General features: G+C 50.7%; 1 protein-coding gene across 1 annotated transcript in view; it reads right to left on the reverse strand.

The window, feature by feature from the left end:
• NWD1 (NACHT and WD repeat domain containing 1) overlaps window positions 1-26,931 on the reverse strand; it is a 57,576-nt gene extending 30,645 nt beyond the window's left edge. Inside the window, exons 1-7 of the mRNA XM_037029027.1 lie at window positions 26,516-26,931; window positions 19,453-19,538; window positions 17,298-17,414; window positions 11,870-12,167; window positions 8,326-9,598; window positions 2,307-2,510; window positions 991-1,150 (exon numbers count right to left, since the gene is read on the reverse strand). Of these exons, the coding sequence (XP_036884922.1) occupies window positions 991-1,150; window positions 2,307-2,510; window positions 8,326-9,598; window positions 11,870-12,167; window positions 17,298-17,414; window positions 19,453-19,536 (2,136 nt within the window). The 5' untranslated portion in view covers window positions 19,537-19,538; window positions 26,516-26,931. The remainder of the gene's footprint in view (window positions 1-990; window positions 1,151-2,306; window positions 2,511-8,325; window positions 9,599-11,869; window positions 12,168-17,297; window positions 17,415-19,452; window positions 19,539-26,515) is intronic.
• Between the last annotated feature and the right edge of the window lie 266 nt (window positions 26,932-27,197).

Genomic DNA, 27,197 nt, shown 5'->3' on the forward strand with positions numbered 1-27,197 from the left:
TCAGGAAATCCGAGTGGCATTGGAAGCGGAGCCTCAGAGGATGAGTAGGAGTTTGTTTGGTGAAATATGTCAGGAGACAATGGGGTTATGGCATGTGCAAAGGTCCAGAGGCGGGAGGGCGCAGCGCAAGAGTTTTGGGGAGGGCTGAATTATGAGGCAGAGTATCCTGGTGGGGATAGGACTGGGGAGTTTGCAGGCAGAAGATCCTGCACATCAGGCTGGGGTGGGGGTGGGCAGAACACAAAGGCACTCAGGAACCAGGAACCACGGGAGGTGTTTCAGGAGAGGCATGATCAGATTGCATTGTCAAAAGCACTCCCTGGGAGGATGGACTGAAGCAGGAGGTCCTGAGTCTGGGAGGCCAGGAAGAAGTACACACCCCTTCCCAGAGTGAAGGGCGGAGACCGAACCCCTGGGGGTCCTGGGCACAGGGAGGAGACCCGTGAGTCATCGGAGAGGAGAAAGGGCAGCACCAAGAAACATCAGGCCGGGCCCTGCCTCTGGCCTCCCCTGCCCATCCACAGGGACAAAGTAAAAGAAAAATCTAGTGACAACAAAAGACAAGTGTATTTGCTGGTGGTAATCAATGTGCTACAGTTATGGAAGATGTTCATTAACGTCAGGGGAAACTGACGGAAGTGTCCATGGGAACTCTCTCTACTGGATTTGCAACTCTTCTGTAAATTTAAAGTGATTTCAAAGCTAAAAGTTATTAAAAACTTGTAAGTTCTGCCTCAGAGTGAAGGGAACACAAAGTAAGAAAGGAGGAAAACCCAGAAGGCTTCCTGAAGGAGGAGGTATTTGAGTTGGGCCGTAAGGTGTTTGAGAGGCAAAAAATGAGGGGGCAGCACATCAGCCAAGGATGCCGAGTCTTAGAGCTGCTGGGCACAAAAGAAGAAAGACTGGAAGAGAATTTGTGAATAGTGACTTGGTCTTGCCCACGTAGTAGGGTGGAAGGTGCAGGTGGGGAACGGGGTGCAGACACCTCACCTTTCGGTCCAGATTCAGGGGCTTCCCCACCAGTGGCAGGGTGATGAGTTTCTTGGTGCCCTGGCTCCAGGTCCCCAGGAAGAAGTCGGCCAACATTCCGTGCCTCTTGGCTTTCTCGGACCCCGACAAGTAGCGCTCTCGGATCACCTCCACCAGCTGTCTGCAGAGAGGGGGCACGGGCTGGTGGGTTTGGGGGACGGGGCAAGCTCAGAGTCGGCCATTAGCCTTCCAGGAGGCAGTTTCCAAACACAGGTCCATCCTAAACCACCACCCAAATGCTCACAAAGTCTGCTGACAGGTGCACCTAACATTTATCTCTACATCGGCCTATCTTTTTTTTTCTCTCAAATAAATGTACTTTAAAAAGGAACTTTGGGGATTCTCATGTTAAACATAAAATAAGCCCTGGCCAGTTGGGCGCTGGCCTGCAAATCAAAGGGTCGCTGGTTTGATTCCCAGTCAGAGCACACGCCTGGGTTGTAGGCCAGGCCCCCAGTACAGGGCACACGAGAGGCAACCACACATTGATGTTTCTCTCCCTCTCTTTCTCCCCCCTTCCCCTCTGTAAAAAATAAATAAATAAAATCTTTTAAAAAATCATGAAATAAGTTAACTGCATGACCCAGAAATTCCACTCTTGGAATTATACCCAGTGTGCATACTCCGAGTGTATACCAAGGGAATCAAAAACTTGTTCACACAAGTTCATAGCAGCACTATTCACTTGCCCAAAAGGTGGAAACAGTCCAAACACCTGATGAATGGATGAATAAATAGTGATCCATCCATACAGTCATAAAAAGAAATGAAGGTTTGGCACACACTACCACATGGATGAATCTCAAAAATATCATGCTGAGGGAGAGAAGCCAGACACAAAGGCCCCACATTGTGTGATTCCATCCACGTAAAAGGTGCAGAACGGGCAGGTCCTCAGAGACAGAAAGTGGGTCAGTGGCTGACAGGGGCAGGACGGGGATGGGGAGTAGCTGTTCATGGGGGTGGGGTTTCCCTTTGGGGTGATTGAAATGCTCTGGAACTAGATAGGGACGAGGGTCGCACAACACCGTGAATGTACTAAGTGCCACTGAATTGTTCACTTTAAAATGTGAATTTTATGTTGTGTGAATTTCTCAATTTAAAAAACAAGTTACTTGTGTTCCAGTCGGGCATGCACAGAAACCCCTGAATGTTGTGCCAAATGGGCCTGATTCCCAGGAAATGGGGACAGAAGGGCATTTGGGTCAAGGAGGAGCCCCACTGGTGAGTTCTGGCTCTTGGGCACCCAGCCCGCGTCACCTCCGCATCAGACCTACCTGTGGGCGATGGCCAGGAGTGTGAAGCCGTCCATGGGTCGCCTGGCCAAGCAGTTTCCCAGATCACGACGAAGCCTGACCCACAGCAGGGGTGGGAACCGCAGCAGCTCCCTGCTGGGCGGCGTCCAGTCCCGGTACACAGCCTGCAGGACCTCGTCGTCCAAGGACAGGACGTCCTTCAGCTCAGCCTCTGAGAGCCCGCGCCTGCAGGCAGCAAGGGTGGGAAACACGCCTGTGTCTCCTGCACGTGCAGGACGGAGACACCTTGGGGGCATGTGGCCAGCTGCACAGTGTCCGCCTATACCCATCACGCAAGACCTTTCCTGATCTTTCCTTCTGCACCCACACAGCTACAGATCCTCAAATCGCCCCTCCCCTGGGGAGCACAGGAAGGGGGGAGGGAGGGAGTAACTTAGGGAAATAATGCAGAAACCAACTGTGCCCACCCCAGCCCCCCATGTTTCCTGGCCTGAGAAGGGGCTGAGCAAGAGAAAGGGAGTGGCTTTAAGCGGCTTGACCAGCTAGAATGTGGGTGCTGAACTGAGCGGACTTTCTAACACCTGCGAGCCGAGCCGGGAGAGGCTGTGGGTGCGCCTGCGGTGAGAGCCCCGCTCGGGTGTGGAACACCAGAGTTAGTTTCAGAGCGGGGAGAGAGGGAGGCAGCTTCTGTTTGCGCCGAACAGGGTAGAAATGCCTCCTGTGGATTTTTTTTTTTAATTCTCTGATGTTGAGCAAAGTCCTCATGTTGATCAAGACACTTGCCACATTCTTCACATACACAGAATACCTGCTCACTTAGAATTTTCTGATGGATGACAATGGGTCTCAACATCAGAGAGAGAGGGAGAGAGAGAACGCAAACAGGATCTCTCAGGCTAAGGCAGACTTTCTCACACTCGGCACTACTGACATTTGGGGCCCCATCATTCTCTGTGGGGCATCCTGTTCACTGAGCAGCATCCCTGGTCTCCACGCATTAGATGTCAGTAGCTCTCCCGCCATTATGACAACCAAAATATCTCCAGACACCGCCAAGTGTTCCCGGGGGTGGGACGGGTAGAATCGCCCCAGGTGAGAACCGCTGGCCCAGCAGAGCTCCCATCTGCTCTGAGAGCCGGACCATCAGCCATGGCAGCCACTCCGTCTGTAAACAGGACATGTTTTCACCTCCCCACAGCCGCCATCCTTCCACTGCCCTTCCCACCCCGGGGGTGGGTCCTACACTCTGTGAAGCCCCCTGCTTTACTAATTGGATGAGGCACGGGAACAAAAAGGCCAGCTGCTTTCTGTCTCCTCGGATTTTGCAGGCAGGACTCCAGAAGGAGCCAGGACGACTGTGTCAGGCCCCTGAAATGGGAGCACGTGATGCCAACGGAAGCATGAGGCAAGCTGAGCTGGGCAGGAGAAAGGAAGAATCTAGAACGAAAGCTGATGTGCAGGGGGATCCAGAGGGAGAGGGGGTGAGAAGCTGCCCTGATTCTTGTGGCTTGCCGGTTTCCATGACAACCCTGCTTCCTCCACATAGATGGCATCAGAGTGTCCTGATGGCCCAACCCCTTTATTCTGGAACATTCTCCAGTCTAGCTTTGTAGAGCGTAAGCCAGGCCCTTATTTGGGGCACCCGTGGCAAAATCCGAGGCGTGCTCCCCTGGATTTGGATACAGGGTGGCCCTGGCTTCCTGAGCCCCTCCCGTGGCCTTGGCATGAAGCCCTTATTGCTTATGTGTTAGTGTGAGTGGGATTCTGTTCCTGGCAAACCAACCAACCAGCCAATCAAACAACCAACAAAAAGCCCCCTTCCCTAGTCCTTGCCTATCTTGCTTGATCTGTGGTGAAACACAAAGGTCAGCAAGAGGAAACCTCAAAGTCTGAGAAGAGCCAAAATTGGATCGTCAAGTACTTCTGATTGTGGGCTCCGGCACCGCCGAGGGCCGCTTTCACGAAGGTAAAACTCTATTGCCCAGTGTGTTGCTAATTGGCCTCCACCCTCTCCCAGGGGCGGGAGCTCGGCTGCTGGGTGTCTGATGAATGCACTCCCCTCTCCTGCTCATTATTTCTGACTCACTGTCCACAGCTGGCATCTCTGGGCCTCCTGACCCTCCCAACCCAGGTTCACCGGGGTTTGCAGCCCGAAACTTCCTCTGGGCTGAGCAACCTCATTTCAGCCTTCATTCTTTAAACTCCATAGACACACTGGACCTGGATTTTCCTGGCAGAGTGTTGCTGCCTCCCATGCTACAAGCCTAAAATTAGACGTAGACAGGTTTGTGGTTGATTCTCCAGAGAAGTTTTATGGGGATTTTTCTGAGCTCTCCCTACATGTTGTTTAATCGCTACAAAGGGGAACAGTGCAAACTTACAGTGGGAAAAAATCAGTGCTCACTGATTTTTACAGTGAAGGGCTGAGCCTCACTCAGGTGTAGCCTGGATGGGATCACAAGGAGACGACAAACCAAACCAGGCGGCTGGAACTACAGTCCCCACCTCTCCCCCAGGCTGTGCCCTCCGAGCCAGCAGCAGGGGTGGGAGAAACCCTGTGACCCAGGCCCCATCCCAGACTGGTTGGGCCAGGGTCATTATTCAAAAACAAGACAAGGATAAATATAGCCATTACAAATTGAGAATGTGACCATGCTGATGTGGGTCTGTGGAATGAACACCAGCCTGTGAACCGAAAAGTCACAGGTTCAATTCCCAGTCAGGGCACATACCTGGGTTGCAGGCCAGGTCCCCACATGGGGGTGTGCAAGAGGCAACTTGGTTGATGTATCTTTCACACATCTAAGTTTCTCTCCCTCTTTCTCCCTCCTTTCCCTGCTTTCTAAAAATAAATAAATCATTTAAATAAAATCATTTTAAAAAATTAAGGAACCCTGGCTGGTGTAGCTCAGTGGATCAAGCGTGGGCTATGAACCAAGGGGTCGTCGGCTCAATTCCCAGTCAGGGCACATGCCTGGGTTGCGGGCCAGGTCCCCAGTGGGGGCCACGTGAGAGGGAGCCACACGTTCGTGTCTCTCTCTCTCTTTCTCCCTCCCTTGCTTCTCTCTAAAAATAAATAAATAAAATCTTTTTAAAAATTAAGGAACGTACCCCACACTGTTCAAAAGTAGAAAGACAGGGAGCAGAATGTTCCAGATTATAGGAAAGCAAAGAGATGACAACTACATGCAACGTGTGATCCTAAATTGGCAGCTATAACGGACATCTGGAGATAGTTGCAAAGACAGGGCACATATCTGGGTTGCAGGCCATGTCCCACTGTGCATGAGGCAACCACACACTGATGTTTCTCTATCTTTCTTTCTCCCTCCTTTACCCTCTCTCTAAAAATAAATAAACAAAGTCTTTAAAAATAAATAAATTTTAAAAAAAGAGGAGTGACACCTGTAATGAATCCTCATGGTTGAGAGGAAATTATGTGTGCCTTTGTGTGTGTGTGTATAAATGGATAGATACACAGAGATGAGATAGACAGATATCTAAAAAGATAGAACAAAGAAAGATAGAATGATAGATAAATAGAAAGAAGGATTATAAATAAAAACAAAAATAGCTAGCTACTTGGAGAAAAATAAATGATAGGTCAGGAGAAAAATAGAAAAAAATGACACAGGAAGATAGGAGGAGGGAATGAAGGAAAAAATTGGTAAGTAAAAAGAGAGAGAGGGAGAGACAAAGCTGATGTGTTGGCAGTTCTCGACTGGAGCCTGTTGGGCCTGCAGGGGACACTTGGCACCTTCCTGAGACAGTGTTGGCTGCCCTGCTGGGGATGGGCGCCGCTGGCGCCCTGTGGGCGGGGCCAGGGGGGCTGCTCCCGCCCATGGCGCACATGCAGCCTGCACACACCTCGGAGAATGGTCTGGCCCCATTGTCAGCAGTGCCTCCACTGAGAACACCTGATAGTGAAATTCTCTGCACTATTTTTTGCACTAAGGGAGTTCTTCCAACAGTCTATAATTTGAAACTATTTCAAAGTAAAAGTTTTACAGAGAAATATTATATTTCTGTCTCCATAGAGACATCAAGCGGAGGGAGGGAGGGTGGGGAGGGACTGGTAATGCAGATGGGGTCTGCTTTGGGGGTGATGAACTGTTCTAGAGATGGATCGTGGTTGTTCAACACTGGGAATGTACAAAATGTCACTGGCGTGTACACTTAAAACAGTGAACTTTGTGAGCCCTGGCTGGGTAGCTCCAGTGGGTAGGGCACCCTCCCAATGCACCAAGGTTGCAGGTTTGATCCCCAGGCCAGGCACATACTTGTACAAGCAGCAACCAATGAATGCATAAGTAAGTGGAACAACAAATAGGTGTTTCTCTCTCTCTTCTTTCTTCTCTCTCTCTCTCTCTCTCTCCAATCAATAAATAAGAGTGAACTTTATGATACATGAATTGTTGTGGGTTGAATAGTGTTTCCCCAAATTAACATCCACCTGGAACCTGTGAATGGGACCTTATTTGAAAACAGTCTTTGGGGAAGCCTTCAAGTTAAAATGAGGCCGTCCTGGATTACGGTGGCCCTAATCCAAAGAGCATACAGGAAGAAGAGCAGTGTCCATATAGGAAGAAGGAAGTTCAGACGGAGAGACACACACCCGGAGAGGACGACGGAGGCAGAGGTCGGAGGGGTGTGTGTACGAGCTGAAGGACACCGAGGAAGGCCTAGCACAGAGTGTCCTCTACACCTGCAGGGCGACACCTCGATTTCAGACTCCCGGGCTCCAGCACGATGGGAGGGCGGTTTCTCTTGTTCTGGACCAGCCGCCCTGTTCGGGATTGGTTCCAGCAGCCCCAGGAGACGACTGCACGCCTTATATCTCAATCCCAGAAAGAGTTAAAAGGGAACCCTTGTGACTGTTGGTGGGACTGCAAATCGGTGCAGCCACTATGGGAGAGAGTGTGGAAGTTCCTCAAAAAACTAAAAGTAAAGCTGCCACATGGACCAAACCATTCCACCTCCAGGTATTTACCCAAGAAATTCAAAACACTAATTCAAAAAGACGTATGTACCCTATGTTCATTGAAGAATTATTTAAATCAATAGCCAAGGTATGGAAGCAACCCAAGTGTCTATCTGTGAATGAATAAATAAAGGAAACATACATATGTAATGGAATATTACTCAGCCATCAAAAGAATGGGATCTTGCCATTTGTGACAACCTGGATGGATCTAGAAGAGAGTATACTAAATGAAATAAGTCAGCAAGCGACAAATACCATATGATTTAACCTATACATGAAAAATCTAAAACACAGAACAGAACAGAAACAGACCCATAGATACAGAGAACAAGCTGACAGTTGCCAAAGGGGAGGAGGCTCAGGAATGGCTGGAAAAGAAAAAATATATGATCTAGAACAAGGTCATATTGAAAATAATAATAATGTAACAATAATATAATAGAGGTCAAATTAATATTATAAACTTATTAAACTCCCTCAGGTTTGTAAAAGCCATTCATTTGAGGCTTTCTGAGAATTTCCTTGTTTGTTTTTAAAAAGCTAAAGATAATTTTATGTGTAAAAAATAAGGCAGAAATGTATAAAGGACCCACGGACAAGGACACAGTGGGGAGGAATGACTGTGCGTGGGCAAGGCAGGGGAGAGTAACGTGGGGAAAGTGGGGACGACTGTAATTGAACAATAAAACTTTTTTAAAAAACAAGGCAGGAAGCACTTTTCAAAAAATGCATTGCAACCAATGATTCTCAGTAACATATATTAAAATGTATGAGTTGTTAAATTGCAACTTAGTACATTAAGTCATATTTATTTTTAAGAGATGGACTTTTGTGTAGCATGTTCTGTGTTTTTCTTGTATATGAGCTCTGTTTACTAGCATAAAACCTAAAATGAATCCAGAATTTATTTTTAAACGAGTCAACCCTGGCCCGGCAGGTCAGTTGGTTGGAGCACTGGGATGTTTTTTTCTCTCTCCTCCTTCCTTCTCTCTAAAACCAAAAAACATATCCTTGGGTGAGGATTAAAAATAATAATAATAAAAAACAGAGACTTACCGGGAAGACACAATGTAGCCCAGTACCCGGGACACCAGGAGCTGCCCGTGGGTCTGCTCCAGACGCGCGCACAGCTGCTGCATCGCCTCCGTAGCCGTGGAGGCCAGAGGGGTGGGCACAGTGAAGGAGGCCCATTTCCGGGCCTCCTCGAAGGCCAGCCTCAGCTGCCCCGGGTGCCCGCAGTCCGGGAGGCTGGCCCAGAGCAGCTCCCTCTGCCCTGGGCTCAGGGTCCTCCTAGAGGCCGCCAGCAGAAGCTGGATCATCTCTTGCCCTTGGTTGCTGGAGAGGGGTTTCACCTCCCAGTAGGACTCTGGGTCCATGAGTGTCTGCTGCACTACGTCTAAAACCCTTCGCTGCCCTGAGCAGGCCGAGAGGATGAGGTGGACCCTTGGGGGACACTTGGGAGGCAGCCAGGGGACCCTCTGAGCACGGTGGATGGAGTCTACATCATCCACAGAGTCTAGCAGGATCACAAGGGACTCGAAGTTTCTGCTGGAGACAGTGTGCAGGAGGGTGTGAAAAAAATGGACCACCCTGCTGTGGGCCTCCAGGACCTGCGCAGGAGGCAGGGGCAGCCCGTAGGCCAGGCACACCTGGAAGCAGACGCTCTGGAGCAGGCTATGGGCATCACAGCTCATCTGCGATGTCCCCAGAAGCCTCAGGACAGTCACTGTCTTTCGACCCAGCAGCCCTGGCATTTGCTCAGCCAGCTTGCACATCAGAGCCGTCTTTCCAATACCTGGGGGTCCAAAAAGCACCAGGGGCGTGTGGGGGTGGCTGTCATTCTGCCGGAGTCGCTGTCCCACCTGGGCCAGGAGCTCTTGGCGCCCGCAGAAGGTCTTGGTGGCCTCAGCACTCAGCCCCAGGTGGTGGCGAATCTCCTGGTAGAGCCATGCCAGTTCCTGCCTGCCCGCCTCCAGCTCCCGGAGGCGCTCAAGGACCTGGTGGTTAGCCCTGGCCACAAACTGCTCTCCCAGCTCCTTCAGGTACCGGGCATGAGCTTTATTTTTGGGGCTCACGAGGTCCCGGCTCCATGGCAGGTGGTGGATCTTGAGGACTCTGGGCTGCATTTCAGCGATGCGCCCCTTGAGGTTGCTGAGAAGGTTCTGGGCATCCATGTCCAGGCAGCCATCTGCGAGCCGGTCCACCATCTTTAGGGCACAGTCTTCGAGGATGTGTTTGTTAAGGTCTTGGATCTCTCTCAAGAAGACAGTGGTCCCCTGGTCCCCATCTGTCAAGCTCAGCAGGCCCCGTTCTATCTCCCACTCGATGGCTGAAAATTGGAGGAGACAGGAAGAGAATGTGGTCATCATGTCATCAGCTGGCCTGGGTGGCAGCACTTGGGAGACACATTAGGAAAGTGGGGATATTGGTTCTGAAGCTCCGCATGCGCCTGAGTGACATGTCATAGTCATAGACAACATGCAACCCGATATTCTCAAGTATGTTCCAATAAAACTTTATTTACAAAAACAAAAGGTGGGCTGGACTTGGCCCTTGGGCCATTGTTTGTCACACCCTGGTCCCAGAGCATGCAGCGGCTGCCCTGAGGACCCATACTTTCCTGGACCAAAGGCCACACTGACTTCTCGGAGGCTGTCGTTTGGAAACAGTGGTCAGACCCAAGAAGTTGTTTCTGAAGCTGCCTTGCACTCAGCAGAGGCTCCTAGTTCTCTGCAGCTGAGTGAGCCACGCCCTGAGAGACAGGACTTAAGTCTCTGAGCCAAAGACAAGAGCCACCCAAAAGTCCTCCTTGGAGTGATGCCACGCCCGCCTCAGTCCTATGTATGCAGGTCAGAGGTATGAAGGCAACTCACAGTCCCAAAATGGGACTCTTCTTGGATACGTTTCAGCATGAACCAATCCAAGACCATCTTTGAGCTGTGCGACCTTGTGCAAATCACTGCACCTCTCTGAATCTCCTGCCACATGGAGATAACCTTGAAGGGCTCTTATGAGGATTTTCTATGATCTAACACTGGTGGAAAGCTGAGCACGTTATGCTGAAGGAAGAAAGCCAATCTCAAAAGATTACAGATGGTGCGATTCCTTCTTCTACAACATGTGGAGATAAAATTATAGAGATGGAGATGAATTAGTGGTTGCCAGGGTTGGGGGTGGCAGTGAGGGGTGAGTGAGCCTCGAAAGGAGAGAACTGCCCTATGAATTGACCGTGGTGTTTCCTCAAAGCTATGCAGGTGATAACGTTGCGCAGAATGAGGCGCACACACAGACACATGCACAGTGCGCGCCCACGCAGACGCGTGCCTGTGGAAGTGATGCTCTCTCTGGGGTGTAATGACGTCCACTTCCTGGCTGTGGCGCTGTACTCTAGTTTTGCAAACTGTCAGCTTTGGGGGAAGCTGGGTGAGCCATCTATGGTTGGTGGTCACAAAATAGTCACCAGGATATAAAGTACAGCAAAGGGAATATATATACTCAGTAACATTGTAATAATTACGTACAGTGCCAGGTGGGTACTAGACTTATCAGGGGATCACTCTGTAAATTATATAAATGTCTAACCACTGCTGTGTACCTGAAACTAATATAAAATAATATTGAATAATATTGAATGTTGGAATAATAAATGAAAAGCAGACCCCCAGGCTCGTACTCTCTCTCGCTCCCCCCTCCCCCCACACACAAACAGCTTGCTGTGAGGCCCCTGGCATGCCTTGTCCACTCCACGGCCTGTAGGTAATAAGCTCTTTTTTCTTTAAAGATAAAAATAATACAAAGGATACATGGAACCTCTTCCTACTAATTTTTAAAAGGTTTTATTTATTTATTTTTAAAGAGGGGGGAAGGGAGGAAGAAAGCCAGGGAAAGAAATATCGATGTGAGAGAGAAACATCGATCGCCTGCCCCCTGTACAGGCCCAACCAGGGACTGAATCCACAAGCCAGGCCTGTGTCCTGGCCGGGAATCGAACTGGTGACCTTTTGCTTTGCAGGACAAAGCCCAGCCAACTGAACCACACTGGTCAGGACCTCTTCCTACTTTTTTGCAACTTCCTGCGAACCTCTATTTCAAAGTAAAAAGTTTTTAAAAAGGAAAGCAAGGCACCTGGGCAGTAACGTGCCCTGAACACCGTTGCTGACATGCATTGTGCTTCCTGCCACTTTCAAGGAGTGCCTCTTTGTTCTTCCAGGTGGGACTCCTTACGGGCTAGGTTAGGCACTGCAGGTTAGAATTTGAATGACATCACGGGTGAGACACGACCCTTTAAACCCCACAGTGGCTCCATGATGTACTAACTCTAACTAGTACCCTTTTACAGATGAGGAAACTGAGGCTCTAAGCCTGCCACAGGTCAGTACAGTCGGAAAGGGGCCAGGCTGAGCTGTAAATTCAGCCCCATTCCAAAGCACAGACCCTAGACACTGATGATGGCCTTGATGGCAGACGCGCCATGAAAGAGATTAGCTAGGCAGCCTTGGCATTTAGAGAAACGCAGACCATGGCTTTTGGACAACACCCAGTGTGTTTTCTGAACATGTGGGCATTTCCCACGGACCCAAGGGCAGTCCCACTACCTCACCTGACCGGTGATAGCGATGCCACTGCTCCTGGGTGATGAGGCCCAGCCTCCTGGCTTCCTGGGCTCCACAGCGCAGCACAGAGGCCAGGGTGGCATCCTCGGGCCCCTGGGTCTCCCCAGTGCCCAGGGCCTGCAGCACGTAGGTGGGGGGCATGGTGTTCTCGTCCCTCTGGAAGTGGTGAGCCACCAGCTCCAGGTCACCTGGCCTCCTGGTCAGCTGGGCCTTCAGGGCCTCCCACTCCTTCTCCTCGATCAGCGTGGGGACCGGACAGTGGCCATACTGGTCCCCTAGCAGGGCCTGGGCACAGTGAGGGTGGAGAGAGAGGCACAGGTTCTGTTCTTGGCTCTGGCACTGAGCTCTATGGCCACTGGTGAGGTGTGCAGAGCTCCTAAAAACGGGTCTGCCTATAGTGCCAGGCGATGTTGCATTAAGAAGTGTAGGCAGAGACAGCACCTGCGTGTGGACGAACCTGAGGTCGTGGGGCACGAGGCAGGTAAATCTGGAATCTGACTGAGCACCAAGCATCACAGAACCTTTTGCTTGGGGAACGCTCTGCGGTATTTGAACAGTGGCCCCCCACAAAGACGTCTGGTCTAATCCCTGGACCCTGTGAATGTACCTTGAATCAAAAGAAGGTTGTGACAGTTACTTTGATGTGTCCATGTGGTTGAGCTAAGGGACGCCCAGAGAGCTGGTCAAGCATGATTTCGGGGTGTGCCTGTGCAGGCATCTGTGGAAGAGACAAGCATCTGAGCTGGTGGGCTGAGTAACAACAGATGGCCCTCCCCAGCGCAGGGGGGCCACATCCAGTCCATCATGGGCCCGGCAGAACAAAAAGAAGGAGGACGGGAGAATTTCCTCTCTGTTTGAGCTGAGCTGTCTGTTGTTGGACATCAGTTCTCAAGTATTCACACTCAGATGGGATTTACACCATCAGTGCCCCCATTCTCAGGCTGAATTATACCACCAGCTTTCCTGGGCTCCAGCTTATTGACAGCATGTGGTGGGGCTTCTCGGCCTCCACAACCATGTGAGCCCATTCCTATAACAAATATCTTCTCTATATCTACCTATCACATTGGTTCTGTTTCTCTGGGAGACCCCAAGGGTCTCGGCTGTGGTGATTAGGTTAAGGCTCTTGAGCCGGGGAGAGTATACTGGGTTATCCAGATGGGCCTAAAATGCAATCCCGAGAGTCTTTAGGAAGAGACAGGCAGAGGGAGGTGTGATACAAACCAAAGAAGGGAAGACGACAGAACAATGGAACCAGAGATGGGAGGGACGCAGCCACAAGCCAAGGATGTGTGGAACACCCAAAGCTGGCCGAGACGAGGGAAAATTCTCCCTGAGAAATACAGGCAGGAGCATGGCCCTGCCAACACCTCGATTTCAGACTTCTGGTCTCCAGGCCATAAGAGAATAAATTCTGTTGCTTTAAGCCATGTGGTTTGTGGTCATTTATGGCAGCAGCCCCAGCACACTTGTACTGCCCTTCCTTGTATATGAAACTGGGGCCCCTGTGAGGGAGGCACTGGGTTGTTCCAGGAATACAGCTGGGACAAGAGCTATAGCTTCCATTGGTTCTGCTCAAATCTCATGCTATGAGGTGGCCCAGGGGACAGACTGTCTCCAGCAGAAGCCAGGGAGCAGGACCCGATGAGTGAAAGGTAAAGGTAGGTCTCAAAAGTGCAGGAAGACCCCACTGGTGTGGCTCAGTGGATTAAGTGCTGGCTTGCAAACCAAAAGGTCACTGGTTCAATTCCCAGTCAGGGCATATGACTGGGTTGTGGGCCAGGTCCCCAGTAGGGGGCGTGCAAGAGGCAACCACACATTGATAATTCTTTCCCTTTTTTCCTTCTTCCTTCCTCTCTCTCTAAAAATAAATAAAGAAAATATTTTTTAAGTACAGGGAGGATCTTATCTTTATTCAGAATTTTGATATTTTGTTCCTCATTAATTTTTTGGATCAATTTTGATTACAAAAATTTTTGCATTAAAATATTTATCTTGATAATTAAGGTTTTTGGTGCCCCCTTAAATTTTGTGCTGGGGTCAAGTGCCTCACTCTCCTCCCCACCCTTCCAGGCAGCATTAGAACTGCTGCAAGCTTCAGAAAACCTTAAGTCCTGCTCCCTCCTTGTTAGATGTGGGAACTGAGGCCCCAGGGAAAGTGCCAAATGGAACTGATGTGAGGTCAGGGGTTTGAAAGGGCCAACTAGGGAGGTGGGGGGTAGGTCCCAGTGTGGAACCTCTGAGCTCTGAGCACAGTCATTCCCCAAACATGTATTGAGCTAAGCCCATGATAGCTGCTCAATAAACAGTGATGGCAGTGACCAACACAGTCTTGGTCCTTGCCTTCCTGGACCTTGGAATCCTAACAGGAGAGTCAGGTATCAATCTGAGAATAGCCCCATGTCCAAGTGCAGCTGACCCAGTGCTAGAAGGAAAGGATAAACATGGGTCACACAGAGGCTGTGGAATCAGGAAAATCCTCCTGAGGAAGTGAGGGTCAAGGTGCAGAATGAGATACGAGAAGACTGCATTAGGCAGAGAGTCTGGCAAGCAGTGCAAAGAACGGCATGTGCAAAGTCCCTGTGGCAGGAAGTGCAGGCAAGTGCAAGCAGAGAAAATAACATGTGCCAGTGCAGAAAAGCCAGGGGACAGAACGCCAATAAGGAGGGAGCAGTGGAAGGAGAAAAGGACATCCCATGAGCAAGATTTTGTAGGGTGTGGTGAGGCCCAAAGATTTTGGTCCTAGTGCTGAGAGCACTAGGAGGCCCTCTCCCTGCCCCAACATGTTCAGAAGTGCAAACTGGAGGCAGGAGAGTTAGCCCTAGGACATCAAGCCCAAAGTCTTGAGTGTCCTCATAAAATAGAAGCATGCACCTCTCCCCTCTTCACTGAATTGCTCCAGATTGTTCTGGGGTGTGCATCCAGGAGACCTGGATAAATGGAATCTGTGATGACAGGAGGTTGAAGAGGATGCCGTTTTCCCAGGGCCTTCCCAGCAGCGAGAACCTCAGAGGAACAAGGAAGGTGAAAAAGGTGTCACCAGCCAATTACAGAACAGAGATCTTAGGAAGGAGACAGATGGTTGAAAAGCAAAAATAAAAGCAAAAAAACTACTCAGGTTTAGGGGACCAGAGCAAGGGGAGCAGGAAGAGCCATCAGAGCACCTGTGTGGGGCTCTGGTGCCCAGGAGACCCTGGGCTTTGAGGAGGAAGCCCCCAGGGAGAGGCCCTTGCCACGATGCCTAATGACTTATTTACCAGAGAGGAGCCTCTCCAAGGGCCTGAGCACAGCTCCGATTTTCATGGAAAGGACCCCACGTCAGAGCCACTGAAGGAGAGTGAAGCTGTGACTCTTGGCTACGGAGGGGAGATGCCTGGCACAGGAGAAGCAGGACACGGGTAGAGGTCACCCATCCATCTGCCCAAGAGCCCTTCGAGGAGGACAGGCAAGGTCCCTGGGCCAGTGGGGCCTGGGGGAAGCTTGAGGTCACGCTCCATTCCCCACATCGCCTGGAAGCTGTGCTGTGCTTTTCGCAGCCTGCAGTGTGGGTTGTGAAATCGAATTCCCTCTGGGGTTGTTTTTCTCCCCCTCTCCCTTTTTCCTTTAAGAATTTTTTCTTTTCCTTTTTCCCTTGAAACTGAATAAAATGATCAATCATCAGGCTTGTTTGGAAAACTAAATGAGAAGATTGGGGAAAATTATTTGTGAGGGAGATGCGCAAGCAGGAGCATAGAGCCTTCCAAATGCTAGGGTATCTTTTAAAACAACGACACCTGCGACAGAGGTGTTCATGTGACACAAATTCCAATTACGAGGTGAATGCGTCCTGGGGCCGGAAGGCGCGGCAAGACAGCTGCAGTAAACATTGCTGCGTGGGTCCCTCGGAAGTTGATCCTGAGAGTTCTCATCACAAGGAAAAAACGATCCTTTTCTTTTTTTGTATCTATATGAAAGGATGGATGTTAACTAAACTTATTACTGTAGTAATCATTTCACAGTGTATGTAAGTGAAGCCGTCATATGCCGAATACCTTCAACACACACAGGGCTGCATGTCAGTGTTACCCCAGTCAGGCTGGGGACCAAGTACAGAGCCAAAGGCCTCACGCAGGCAAGCCCTGCTACAGCGATAAAACAATCTGCAACAAAGAGGGCTTCTCCCACACCCCGCTCAGACCTCGGATACTTTTTTAAAGCGGCCTCACTCCTCCGGCGGCGCTTCGGGAGGCACTCACCCCCCTCCTGCACCTCGGGATTCCAGTGGCTCCCTGCATTGTGACGTGGGCTATAGGACTAAGGAATGAAATTTTAATTCTGCTTGATTTTAATTGATTTAACTTTGAATGGCCACATGTGGTTCATGGCTACTGCACCAGGAGGGTAATTCTAAGGCCAAACAGGTCCCACCTAGTTCTCTGCATGTCCTAGAAAAGAGTGTTTTCGATGGGACCACACTCTCCTCGGTCTACATTCTTCTCCCCAGGAGAGGTTCAGAGGCTTTTTCTTTTCATCGGTAGCTGCTCAAAGCTTCTTTGTGATTCAGGTGTATGGGGCAAAGATGCTTTCTTGGCTTTTCCCCCCTTTACTTTCTAGGGGAGGAATTAAAAAACTTTTATCTGTCAAGGGCCAGATGGCTGATATTTTCAACTTTCCAGGCCACACAGCCTCTGACCCAGCTGCTCGGCTCTACAGCTGGGCTAGAAAGCAGTTGAGGACCCTGTACCAACACTGGGCGTGGCTGCATGCCAGTCAAGCTTTGTTTGTGTAGATAGGTAGTGGGCAAGGTTTGTCCCACAAGCTATAGTCAGCGGACCCCTGCTCTGGGATTTCAGAGGCAAAAGGTCATACGTCTCCAACAGATCGGGGACCTGGTGGTATAATACATCAAAACTTGAATATCATCTGCTGATCATAGCCCAATCCATTAACTGTGACCTGGGGGTTGTTTTGGTGACAGAGGGGGTGATTGAGAGGGGAGGAAAGACCTGTAAAATTTGGCCTAGGATCGGAGGAGGTTTGCTCCTGGGGCAGGCTCCAGATGGGCCACAGAGCCTGCTGCCAGCACCACAGGGCACGTGGGAGAAAAAAAAAAATCCCAGACATGAAGTGGATGGGGTGGGAAAGCTGAGGGAAGGTCCAGGGCCCATTCTAAGATCGCGTTGGACTTCAAACACTCTGCTCTCCAGTTTACCTGCCGCTTCCACTTGACTGCTAATGTCTGGATCTCAGCCAGCTCTGCAGAAAATGTGCTGTGAATGATTAGCAATGTCTGCCACACACAGGCTATGGCAATTGGGTATGACGGCAGAAGTGCCACCCACCTCCCTCCACCCATGGGTTTGGCTTGGAAGCAGGGGCCGTACCCTGGTACTGGAGGAGAAGTAAGAGTGATCCCATCCCTCCCAAGAGACTCACAACAAAAGCTGGCCCCAGGGATGTTTTCCGACACCGGTCCACCTCCTCCAGGCAGAGATCCGTGGTCATGTGTTCGGTGGCCTCGGTGTGCGGGATTCCCCACCTCAGATCAACCGCCTGGAGATTACAAATGGGGCTGGTCAGGGAGGGCCAGGACAGGTGACTTTTTCAATTCCCTTTGGCAAAGGCATAAAGTTTTCTTTCAATAATTTTTGACAGCCTCTCCCCAAAGGGGCATGTCTGGATTAAAAGAACCTGAATGAATCCTATAACCCCAGAGTAATCATGAGAAAAATATCAGGCAAATGCAGATCGGAGGCACCCTGCAGGATGCCAGGCCAGCCCTCCCCAAGGCTGCCAAGGTCATGAGCAGCAAGGAAGGACCAAGGAGCCGTCCCAGACTGGAAAGGACGGGGGAGGCGTGACTACTAAAAGCACCCGGGGTTCCCTAGGTGGGGTTGTAGGCCAGAGGGAACTGGGGTTCTCTGGATAACGTCTGGAGACTGGTCAACGATGACGTGCCAGTGTCAAGTTCTCAGTTGTACAAACGGACCTGATAATGTGAGATGCTCACATTCGGGAAAAACGGTGCAGGGTATATGGGAACTCTGTACCATGCGCGGGTTTCCTGTAAATCTGAGTTCCCAAATAACAGTTTACTCAAAAACATTAACCTGGCCAGGCAGCTCAGTTGGTTAGGGCATTGTCCCCACACGCCGAGGTTGTGGGTTCAATCTTTGGTCAGGGCACATTCAGGAAACAACCAATAAATACGTATACTAGTGAAACAACAAACTGATGTCTCTTTCTCTCCCCTCCCCTTAAATCAGTCGATTAAAAAATTTAAAAAATTTTAGACTCTGGGTATTCTCAAACTGTTTGTTTCAAAGCGAAGACATGTCCACACGTGTTTGCGGGGCTTTCTTTGCAAAGGAGGTTGTTTAGTTTGGCCAAGATCAGATGTGGCGAAGTCTCCTTGGCAACCACACACTTGCTGTCCATTTTTGTCTGCTAGCTGGAGGGGGGCCGGCAGAATGGCTCAATTCAAGTAGCTAGGCTGACCCTGCGAAAGGCTGGGATGAGGACCAGGCAGGGGTGGGGGGAGGGGGAATAGGACTCAGACAGTCCCTACCTCCCTAAAGTCTCTTTCCCACAAGGGAAGACGGTTCCTGATGGACTACAGCACAGGGTCAAAGACGACAGTGCTGACTGGGACTGGAGGAAGAAGGGAGAAGGAGAGAGTGGGCCACCATCAGCCTTGGGCAAGAACTTTCCTCCCCCTGAACCACGGTCTCCCCACCTCTGAGCTGAGACTGCTCACAGTGCGTGTTGCACAGCCAGCACCTGCGTGGGCATTAAAGGGTGAGCGTGGGTGTTTCATTAGTTCACATCGTGGAGGTTTTCCTTTTTGGTGCCTCTGCCCCTGAGCTGTGTCTCATGTTCAGTGGCAGGCGGAGTTGACTTTTCTTAGCAGTACATCCTGCTCTTTTCTTAGTAGTAGATCAGTGATGGTCTGTCTTCCAGCCCAAAGACCTTCAAGGCGCTGAATCGCTGTCATAAAGGGCAAGCAGGCAGCGTCCATGAAAGTGAGACTCCAGGGATGGCTTGTCAGTTTCCACATCAAACGTGCGGCAGTGACATCCCCACTGAGGCTGGTGTGACACTCTGTCTGTGACACAGTTTTCTGACTCCAGAAAAAGGCGCATCTGTCCTCGGCACCCACCCTGTGTATCCCATGGCCCTCTTAGACTCCCCTGAAGCTGCCCAGTGCAGGGAGGGCCAGGAGGACAGGAGAAACCGATGTAAAAAGTGACACACCCAAGGAGCGGGGTCCCAGGGCATCCACTCCCAGCACTGGGCCACACTGCCTCTGCTGACAGCAATGCCCACAGCAGTAACCCCTCCACCTGACTTTCAAAGGACTTTCCATCTTCCTGGTCCATTGCCAGAGCCTGGCCCAGAATTTGCAGGGTCTGCTGCGAAAAGAGAACGTGGGTCTCTCATTCAAAAATCGTTCTGAATCTCAAGACTCAACAGGAAAGCAGTGAGCGAGCGCAGAGCCCCTCTGTGATGAACTGCCTGGGGGCCCGCCCTGGCTCCCGAGTCTCCAGGCAGAGGAAACCAAGGCCCGAGGAGTGGGCAGGGGATTGATTACCTCAAACATCAGGCCGTGCTTTTGGCAGAAGGTCTGCACTTCGGGGTACGCGGTGCTCTGCAGAGCCTCTCTCTCTGCATCCATGTCTACAAGGGACGGCAGGGAAGGCGTCAGACGGAAGAACCCAGAACTCCTCCCCGGTTCTGCTTTTACCACAGATTTTTGTTTATTTATTTTATTAACATGATATTACTTTTACAGAGAGAGAGTGAGAGCGGGAGGAACATCAATTTTTTGTTCTGCTTATTTATGCATTCATTGGTTGCTTCTTGTATGTGCCCTGACTGGGGATCGAACCCAAAACATTGAAGTATTGGGCTGACGAATAACCACACCAGGGCTGGTTCTGCTTTAACCTCATTTCTGCCTCCCTACCACCCCAACCCCCTGCCCAGCCTCATCCAGACTGGGGCCCTTCAGGGCACATCGAGACTCGAAAACACGAGGTCAACCTAAGGAGACCAACCAGCTGGATAGCCTGGGCCTTCATCTCGTGTTAGCCCTAAAAATCCCGCATCCCAGAAACCCTGTGCTCCCAGCCAACCGGGGTAGTTGGTTGCCCTGGGTTAGGGTTGCCGGATGAAATACAGGATGCTCATAGAATTTGCTTTTCAGATAAACGATGATAACTTAATAGCATAAATCCATCCCATTCCACATGGTATATGGATAAATTTGTAGTAAACCCTGTCCCATGTGCACTTCAGATAAGCAGCAAATACTTTGTTAGCATACGTATGTCCTGTTCCATGCAATGTTTGGATGCTAATGCATATCTGATGAACCCAGTTCAATTTGCATATGAGGTAAACAACAAACCAGTTGCTAGCTTAAGTATGTTCCATACACGACTTGGGATAGACTTACAGAAAAGCATGTTTGTTGTTTATCTGAAATGAAATTTGGCCCTGGCTGGTGCAGTTCAGTGGATTGAGTGCGGGCCTGTGAACCAAAGGGTTGCGGGTTCGATTCCCAGTCAGTGCACATGCCTGGGTTGCGGGCCAGGTACCCAGTGGGGGATGAAGGAGAGGCAAACACACACTGATGTTTTTCTCCCTCTCTTTCTCCCTCCCTTCCCCTCTCTCTAAAAATAAATAAATAAAATCTTAAAAAAAAAGAAATGAAATTTAACTGGATGCCCTGGCTTTGTTTGTTTTTAATGTTTCTTTTGGTTTGCTTTTACTTTTTTTTCCCTCCTAAATCTGGCAGTCCTATCCAAGGTAAACCTGGATTCTAGGACCTTCTCCACCACTGGCTTCACTGTGCTGCCAAGTGTCAGGCTAGCCTCAGTTTCCTCCTCTGTAACACGGGGTGACCCTTCTGCTCTGCAGGGCTCCCCAAAGTAATAAAAAAGAAAACCTCTTCTGGTCTCAGCCCTTACTGAGTTCTCAGCACTCAACACAGGTGCTCATTAAATGTTGGTAGAACCATTGAATCTTACGAATAAAGTACCTAGTGCAAGGTAGGCTCTGAAGAAGCATTTGTTTCCTCCACGTGGCCAGGGGGAGGGGAGGTCATGTCCTTCACAGGACTCCCACAGCTACTGGGATGAAGAGCTGACCTGGATGTCAGTCTCGAACTTGTCCCCAACCTACCCTTCCCTGGCCTGTCTTATAAACTCCACAGGTTATCTACATTTGTCCACAAAATACTGACTGGGGAGTTTGTTTCGATCTAGACACCGCTTAGATCTGGGGCACAGCATCAAATGAGACACATATAAATAATGCAGTAAGCCTAAGCTGGCCCCTGCTGGCTTGGGAGAGCTGACGGCTAAATCTCCAGGAATTCGGTGAACCAGTTGTTGGCACAGCCGTTGAGAGAAATTAAATGACCTGAACTCACAATGGACTACATTATAGCAGAAGCAAGATCACAAGTACCCAAAACTCGTCACTCCCAAATCATTTTACCACATTTGGCCATGAGCCCTGCCCTTGAATTTGTTTGCTGCTCTCGCTTTTGTAGCAGGAAAATATTGGAGGGTGGCAGGCCAGGGCGCAGCTCTGCCCCTGGTGTTCGCGAAGTCACGCTGGCAGCTTGAAATGGACCACGCGGGAGGACTTGCACCCCAGAAATAGCAGGCAGTACAAATCGGGTGTTCTATGGCTTTTGTCTCTGTACATTAAAATTCTTTTTTAAATAATTTTATTTATTTATTTCTTAGATTTTATTTATCTTTAGAAGGGAAGGGAAAGAGAGAGGGAGAGAAATATCAATGTATGGTTGCTTCTCGTGTGTCCCCTGCTGGGAACTGGCCTGCAACCCAGGCATGTGCCTTGACTGGGAATCGAACCACGATCCTTTGGTTCACAGGCTGTACTTTAAAATTCTTGAAGAACAGGTCGTTAAACACTTGACAGCCCACCACTCTAGTTTTGCTGTCCAGGCGTTTACAGCCGGTTGGGAGGAGCCAGGCATTAAACGCATAAATTGAGTATCTCCAGCCTTGGGGGCCTAGGGCTCCACGGGTCCCAGGGTCTGCTGGAGTCTAGCATGACTACATGTGGGTAAGGAGAGGGTCGCACGAGGTAAAGTTAGGGAGGTGAGCAGTGGGTCATGCGGGGCCTTGCCTCACGGGAAGACGCTGGCACTTTCTCAGCCTGGTGCGCAGTGAATGCCTTAGAAATGTTAGCTGCAATTTCGTTTGCCAGTGACAGCAACTCTGTCAAGCCAGGCTCTCAGGCTGGATTATCAAAGAAGAAACAGAGGGTCTGGGTGCTCCCCTTACCCCGTTCCCACAGATGGGGTCACCAGCAGGGCTGCATGCGCATCCGGGTCTCCTAGAGTACACGGTGAGCCATGCTCATTGCGCCGGCTCCCCTGCCCCCAAGCCTTGCCCTGCCCCTTACCTGAGACCGTGGAGCTGATGAAGATGGCCACGCTGCTGGAGGGAGGTTCTGGGAGGGCGTCTGCCTGACCCTGGAGAAGCCGCCGGCGGGTATCTGGGCTGAGGGGGCCCAGGCTCATGCTGCCCACCCACCTGGATGATCTTTCTCCCGGACAGAGCCTGATATCAGACACCTCACACCAGTGGCCCAGTGGCCTTCCTGGGAAGCCAGCTAGGCAGGGCCCTCTAGAGTGAAGTGTCTGTCTCACCCTCCAAGGTCCGCTCAGTGACCTGCAGCCCTGTCCCCTCCAGTGTTCCTGGGGAGCTGAACCAACTGCTCCCCACTGTTCTGCTCGGTCTGCAAATGCTAATGGGTGGACATTGGATGCTGGCCTCCCCGTCGAGGCCCTGGATGTTGGCTCCTCCAGGCACTGGAGACTTGCCCCTCAACCAACCAGCTCCTCGCCCTAAGAGCTCAGCAGTCGCCGCAGCAACTGTGGTTTCTTGGCACTTGGCACTGGGGCCCTGGGCCCTGGGGCCAGCCAGCCTCTCAAACACCTGGGTCCCGTGGGGCTCCGTGAAAGCTGAGCTTGGGCCCAGGTGTGCAGAGGGAGGCTGTGGGATGCTGGGAGCGGTGCCCAGCCCTGGCAGGGCACACCAGAAGGATGAACACATAGCGGACTCCCCACCCATCCTGCATTCACCGGCCCCTCCAATGACACCCAGATACCACAAGTACTATTTAAACCAGAAATTCTCAACTGGGGAGCCATTCTTCTCCCCAGGGACACTTGCAATGCCTGGAGACATTTGGTTGTTACGATGGGGGTGGGGGGTGCTATGGGCATCTAGAGGCTGGATCCCAGGGATGTGCTGAACACCATACCGTGTACAGGGCAGCAGCCACATCTGTCCCCAAATGAGAGCAGTGTGGGGAAATCGAAAACCCAGCTCTCAGGGAGCTCTCATCAGATCTCCTTGCCTGTGCAGGCCAGGAGCCGAGGCCAGCTCTCTCTGATAGAAGAGAGATTAGCAAGTCTCCAGGGGCAGTTAGGAACTATCCAGGCACACGGAGAGTACTCTTTGAAATTAGCAATAGTTCCACTTGCAACAACATTGGGTAGACCTTGAGGGCATGACGCTAAATGCAGTAAGTCAGACAGAAAAAGACCAATAACTGTATGATGTCACTTATCTGTAGAACCTAAAGAAAACAAACTCGTAAAAACAGAGAGCACAACGGTGGTTACCAGGGACTGGAGGTGGGATAAGGGGAGACACTGATCGGAGGTCACTGATGTCCAATTATAAGACGGATGAGGCCCTGGCTGGCGTAGCTCAACGGATTGAGCGCAGGCTTGCGAACCAAACACCTGTGGTTTGATTCCCAGTCAGGGCACATGCCTAGGTTGCAGGCCAGTTCCCAGCAGGGGACGCACAAGAGGCAACCATACATTGATATTTGTCTCCCTCTCTCCTTCCATTCCTCTCTAAAGATAAATAAATAAAATCTAAAAAAAAAGAAAAAAAGAAAGACAGGTTCTGGAGATCCAACTCCCAGGATGGGAAGCACCGTTAACAAAACTGTGTTATGTGACTGGACACTCACTAAGAGAGTAGATCTTAAGTGTCCCCATCACAGAAAGAAACGGTAATCATGTGACGTGATGGAGATGTCGGTCAACCTAGGGTGGGGACCAGTTTATGACATGTAAGTGCCTTGAACCAACACGTTGCGCACTTTAAACTTACACAATATCATATGTTGATTACATCGCAATAAAGCTAGTTAAATAATTAAAAACATGGGCTGCCTGACCAGGGAGAGATCTTCTCAGGATTAGATCTTATTAGGAAGCGTCCTGAGATCTAAGTCCCACCCACCCACCTGTCACAGTTAATAAACCACAGACAGAAGGGAGGTTACGACCCCACATCGCCCCCACCTCCGCAGGCCTGGTGGGAACACTGGCTCCCCCACCGCCTCCCTGGAGGATTCAAGCAAAGGCTTCTCCGGGGATTTCAGCTGCATCGTCTGTGAAGTGGGGGTGGGAACCACTCAGGGGTGGGGGCAATGNGGTGGGGGGGTGGGGGGGAGGGTGAGGAAAAGAGGCACTTGACTCCGGAGCGACACAGCCACACGGGAGGACGACAGTGCGCTTTATCTGCGGGCCCTCCGTGAACAGTGAGTGCTGTCAGTTCAGCCGAATAATTGGAGCTTTTTCCTACCTTTTCCTTCTCTGCCTCAACTCACCTTCCCTGCCTTGTTCACTCAGAAAAGACCCTGCTGTCCAGGGGTCCTCAAGACCACCCTTGCCTTTGGGGATTCACTGGAAGGACTCACCGGATGTGGAAAAGCCGTCCTGCTTGCCATTATGGTTTGCTGCAGGGGTTGGCTTGGGGCAGAGTTTAAAGCCTTGAGGGGAAGGGAAAGTTACTTTTCATTACACAGACGCTCCTCGGCTCACGATGGGGTCAAACCCCAGCACACTCACTGTATGTCGAAGCTATTTCAAGTCAGAAATGCACTTAACACCACACCGCACAGCCCCTGCTGTCTGCCCTCCTGACAACGAGGGGGCGGGGGGGAGGGGGGTGCTGGCCCTGCTGCTGCGCAGCATCCCAGGAGGGTTTCGTACCACGTTTGCCCGGGCAAAGATCATTTGCCTGGGAAAAGATCAAAAATCAGAAATCCAAGTGCGGTTTCTACTGAATGTGTATCACTTTCCCACCATCGTAAAGTCAAAAATTTGTTAAGTCAAATCATTGTAAGTCAGGGACCATGTGCATAAGTTTTTTTTCTTTTCTTTTTTTAATCCTTATCAAAGATGTGCTCATTGATTTTAGGGAGAGAGAAAGAGAGAGAGAGAGGGGGGCGGGGTGGGGGGGAGAAACAGTGATGTGAGAAAAAAACATCAGTCGGTTGCTTCCTGAACACACCCTGACCTGGAATTGAACCTGCAGCCCAGGCATGTGCCCTGACCAGGAACTGAACCCACAACCTTTCAGGGTATGGGACGACATTCCAATTCCCTGAATCACCCAGCCGGGGCTGCATAAATTTTTATACAACTTAATGTTGACCATTTAAAACATCTTATGGTCTTTTAGATGCTACTAACAGAAAGGATGCACTTTTGGAAGGCTTTCAGAGCTCCAAAACGCCTCTTCTGAATAAAACAGCTACACTCAGAGTCTCTCTGACGGCCCGTCACATTTGCAAATGCTTTATTGCTAAAACAGAGTTAGCTGAGAGGAGACCTTAAGTGTGAGATTATTCCAGCACTGGTTCTGTGAAAAAGATTAACAAGCAGGTTCTGCTTGACATTGGGTAGCTAGTGAGGGCCTCTTGGAGAAAGTCACACATACAAAAGATGCAGACTCAAAGGAGCCAAGCTCCGGCGACTGTGGCTCAGTTGGTTGGAACATTGTCCTATAGACCGAAAGGTCGCAGGTTCTATTCCCCGTCAGGGCACTACCCTGGTTGGGGTGCATGGGAGAGGCAGCCAATCCATGTTTCTCTCTCACATCCATGTTTCCCTCGCACTCTCTCTCCCTCCCTCCCCAAGGGAAAGGGCGCATGGGGAGCACCCAGGAAAGACCAAGCCTGAGCTTCCAGCTGCCCCTTCCCACTGGAGACATGTGGACAGTGTTTAATTCTCACAGCAATGATGTGAGACAACATGTGAGGTGCACTGCCAGCCCAGGAAGCCCACCGGAGCCTCGGTGTCCAGGGCTTTAAATGGGTGTCGGTCACACAGACACGGTGGACCTCCAGAGGTCCAGTTGACACCACGTGGCCCAATGCTCCTGTCCTGGGTCACACTGTTAGCATAGATTATCTGGCAAAGACCCTCTGTTCACTCAGGTCATTTCCACGGCTTAAGGGACACTTCCCAGCAGCTGGGCAAAGGCCAAAGCTTTCACAGCAGGGTATAGACAACCCAGGCCTGCTGAGCTTATCCTTCCCTGCACAGACCAGTGAGCACTGTGACGCAGAGTGCTTAAATGAAGAACTCTGGTTGAGACCCCCTGGTCTAACATAGCCAATTATTTTAACCTCAGAGCCTTTACGTGCACCATGAATGCTCCCTTCTTCGTTCTTTCACATCTTTCACATTTTAGCTGAAATGCCACCCGCTGAGAGGCTCTCCTTTACCATCCCGTGATTCGATGACCTCCCAAGTCACTCTGATGCCATCACCCTATTTTAAGTCTCTGCACGGTACTCACCATCAGCTGGTATTTCTTCTCTGCTTCTTTACTGGTTATGTCTCCCAAGAGAATGTGATTTCCACAAGTGAAGGACCTTATCTGCCAAGGTTGGCATGCCTGGCACATAGTAGGTGCTCAGTAAATAGTTGTCACATCCACACGCTCACCACAGCTACCCATCTCTCTCAGCTCCTGTTTGCCACTGCAGACAGCTGAGCAGGCCTGGACTTCCCCGGGAAGGACTGAGGCCCCTGCAGTGGTTTCTTTCCTTGGGGGCTCCAGCCTCCCTCTCACTCCTGTCGGTGGTGGGAGGGCCACTTTAGAATCCTCTAGGGAACTAGATTGAAGAAGAAAGTTGTTTGGGCTCAGGGCTGGCCGGAAGGCAAGCCCCCAGCAATCCTGCTAACTTTTGTCTTAGGTACTTCACAGGTCTCTCCCTGCCAACTCCCCCCAGCAGCTGGGATAATGAAAGAAATTGTGTGGTTCCCAGGCCCCAGCGTCCTGGCTTAGCTGGGCACTTAGCCAGACTTGGCAGTTAACTGTTGTGTGCCAGGCTAATACAGTCAGCATAGCAGATGCTGTTTGTCGAGGGTCCACGAGGCGCTGGCTGGTTGGCCTTCGGCATCCGCAGCCCACACACAGCCCAAGAGGCAGATATTGGGATCCTGTACCACAGATGAGGAAATGAGGTCCAGGGGGA

This window comes from Sturnira hondurensis, unplaced genomic scaffold, assembly GCF_014824575.4.
Source record: "Sturnira hondurensis isolate 20B ecotype Veracruz unplaced genomic scaffold, ASM1482457v3 Scaffold0020119, whole genome shotgun sequence".
In the NCBI taxonomy this organism is placed as follows: Eukaryota; Metazoa; Chordata; class Mammalia; order Chiroptera; family Phyllostomidae; genus Sturnira; species Sturnira hondurensis.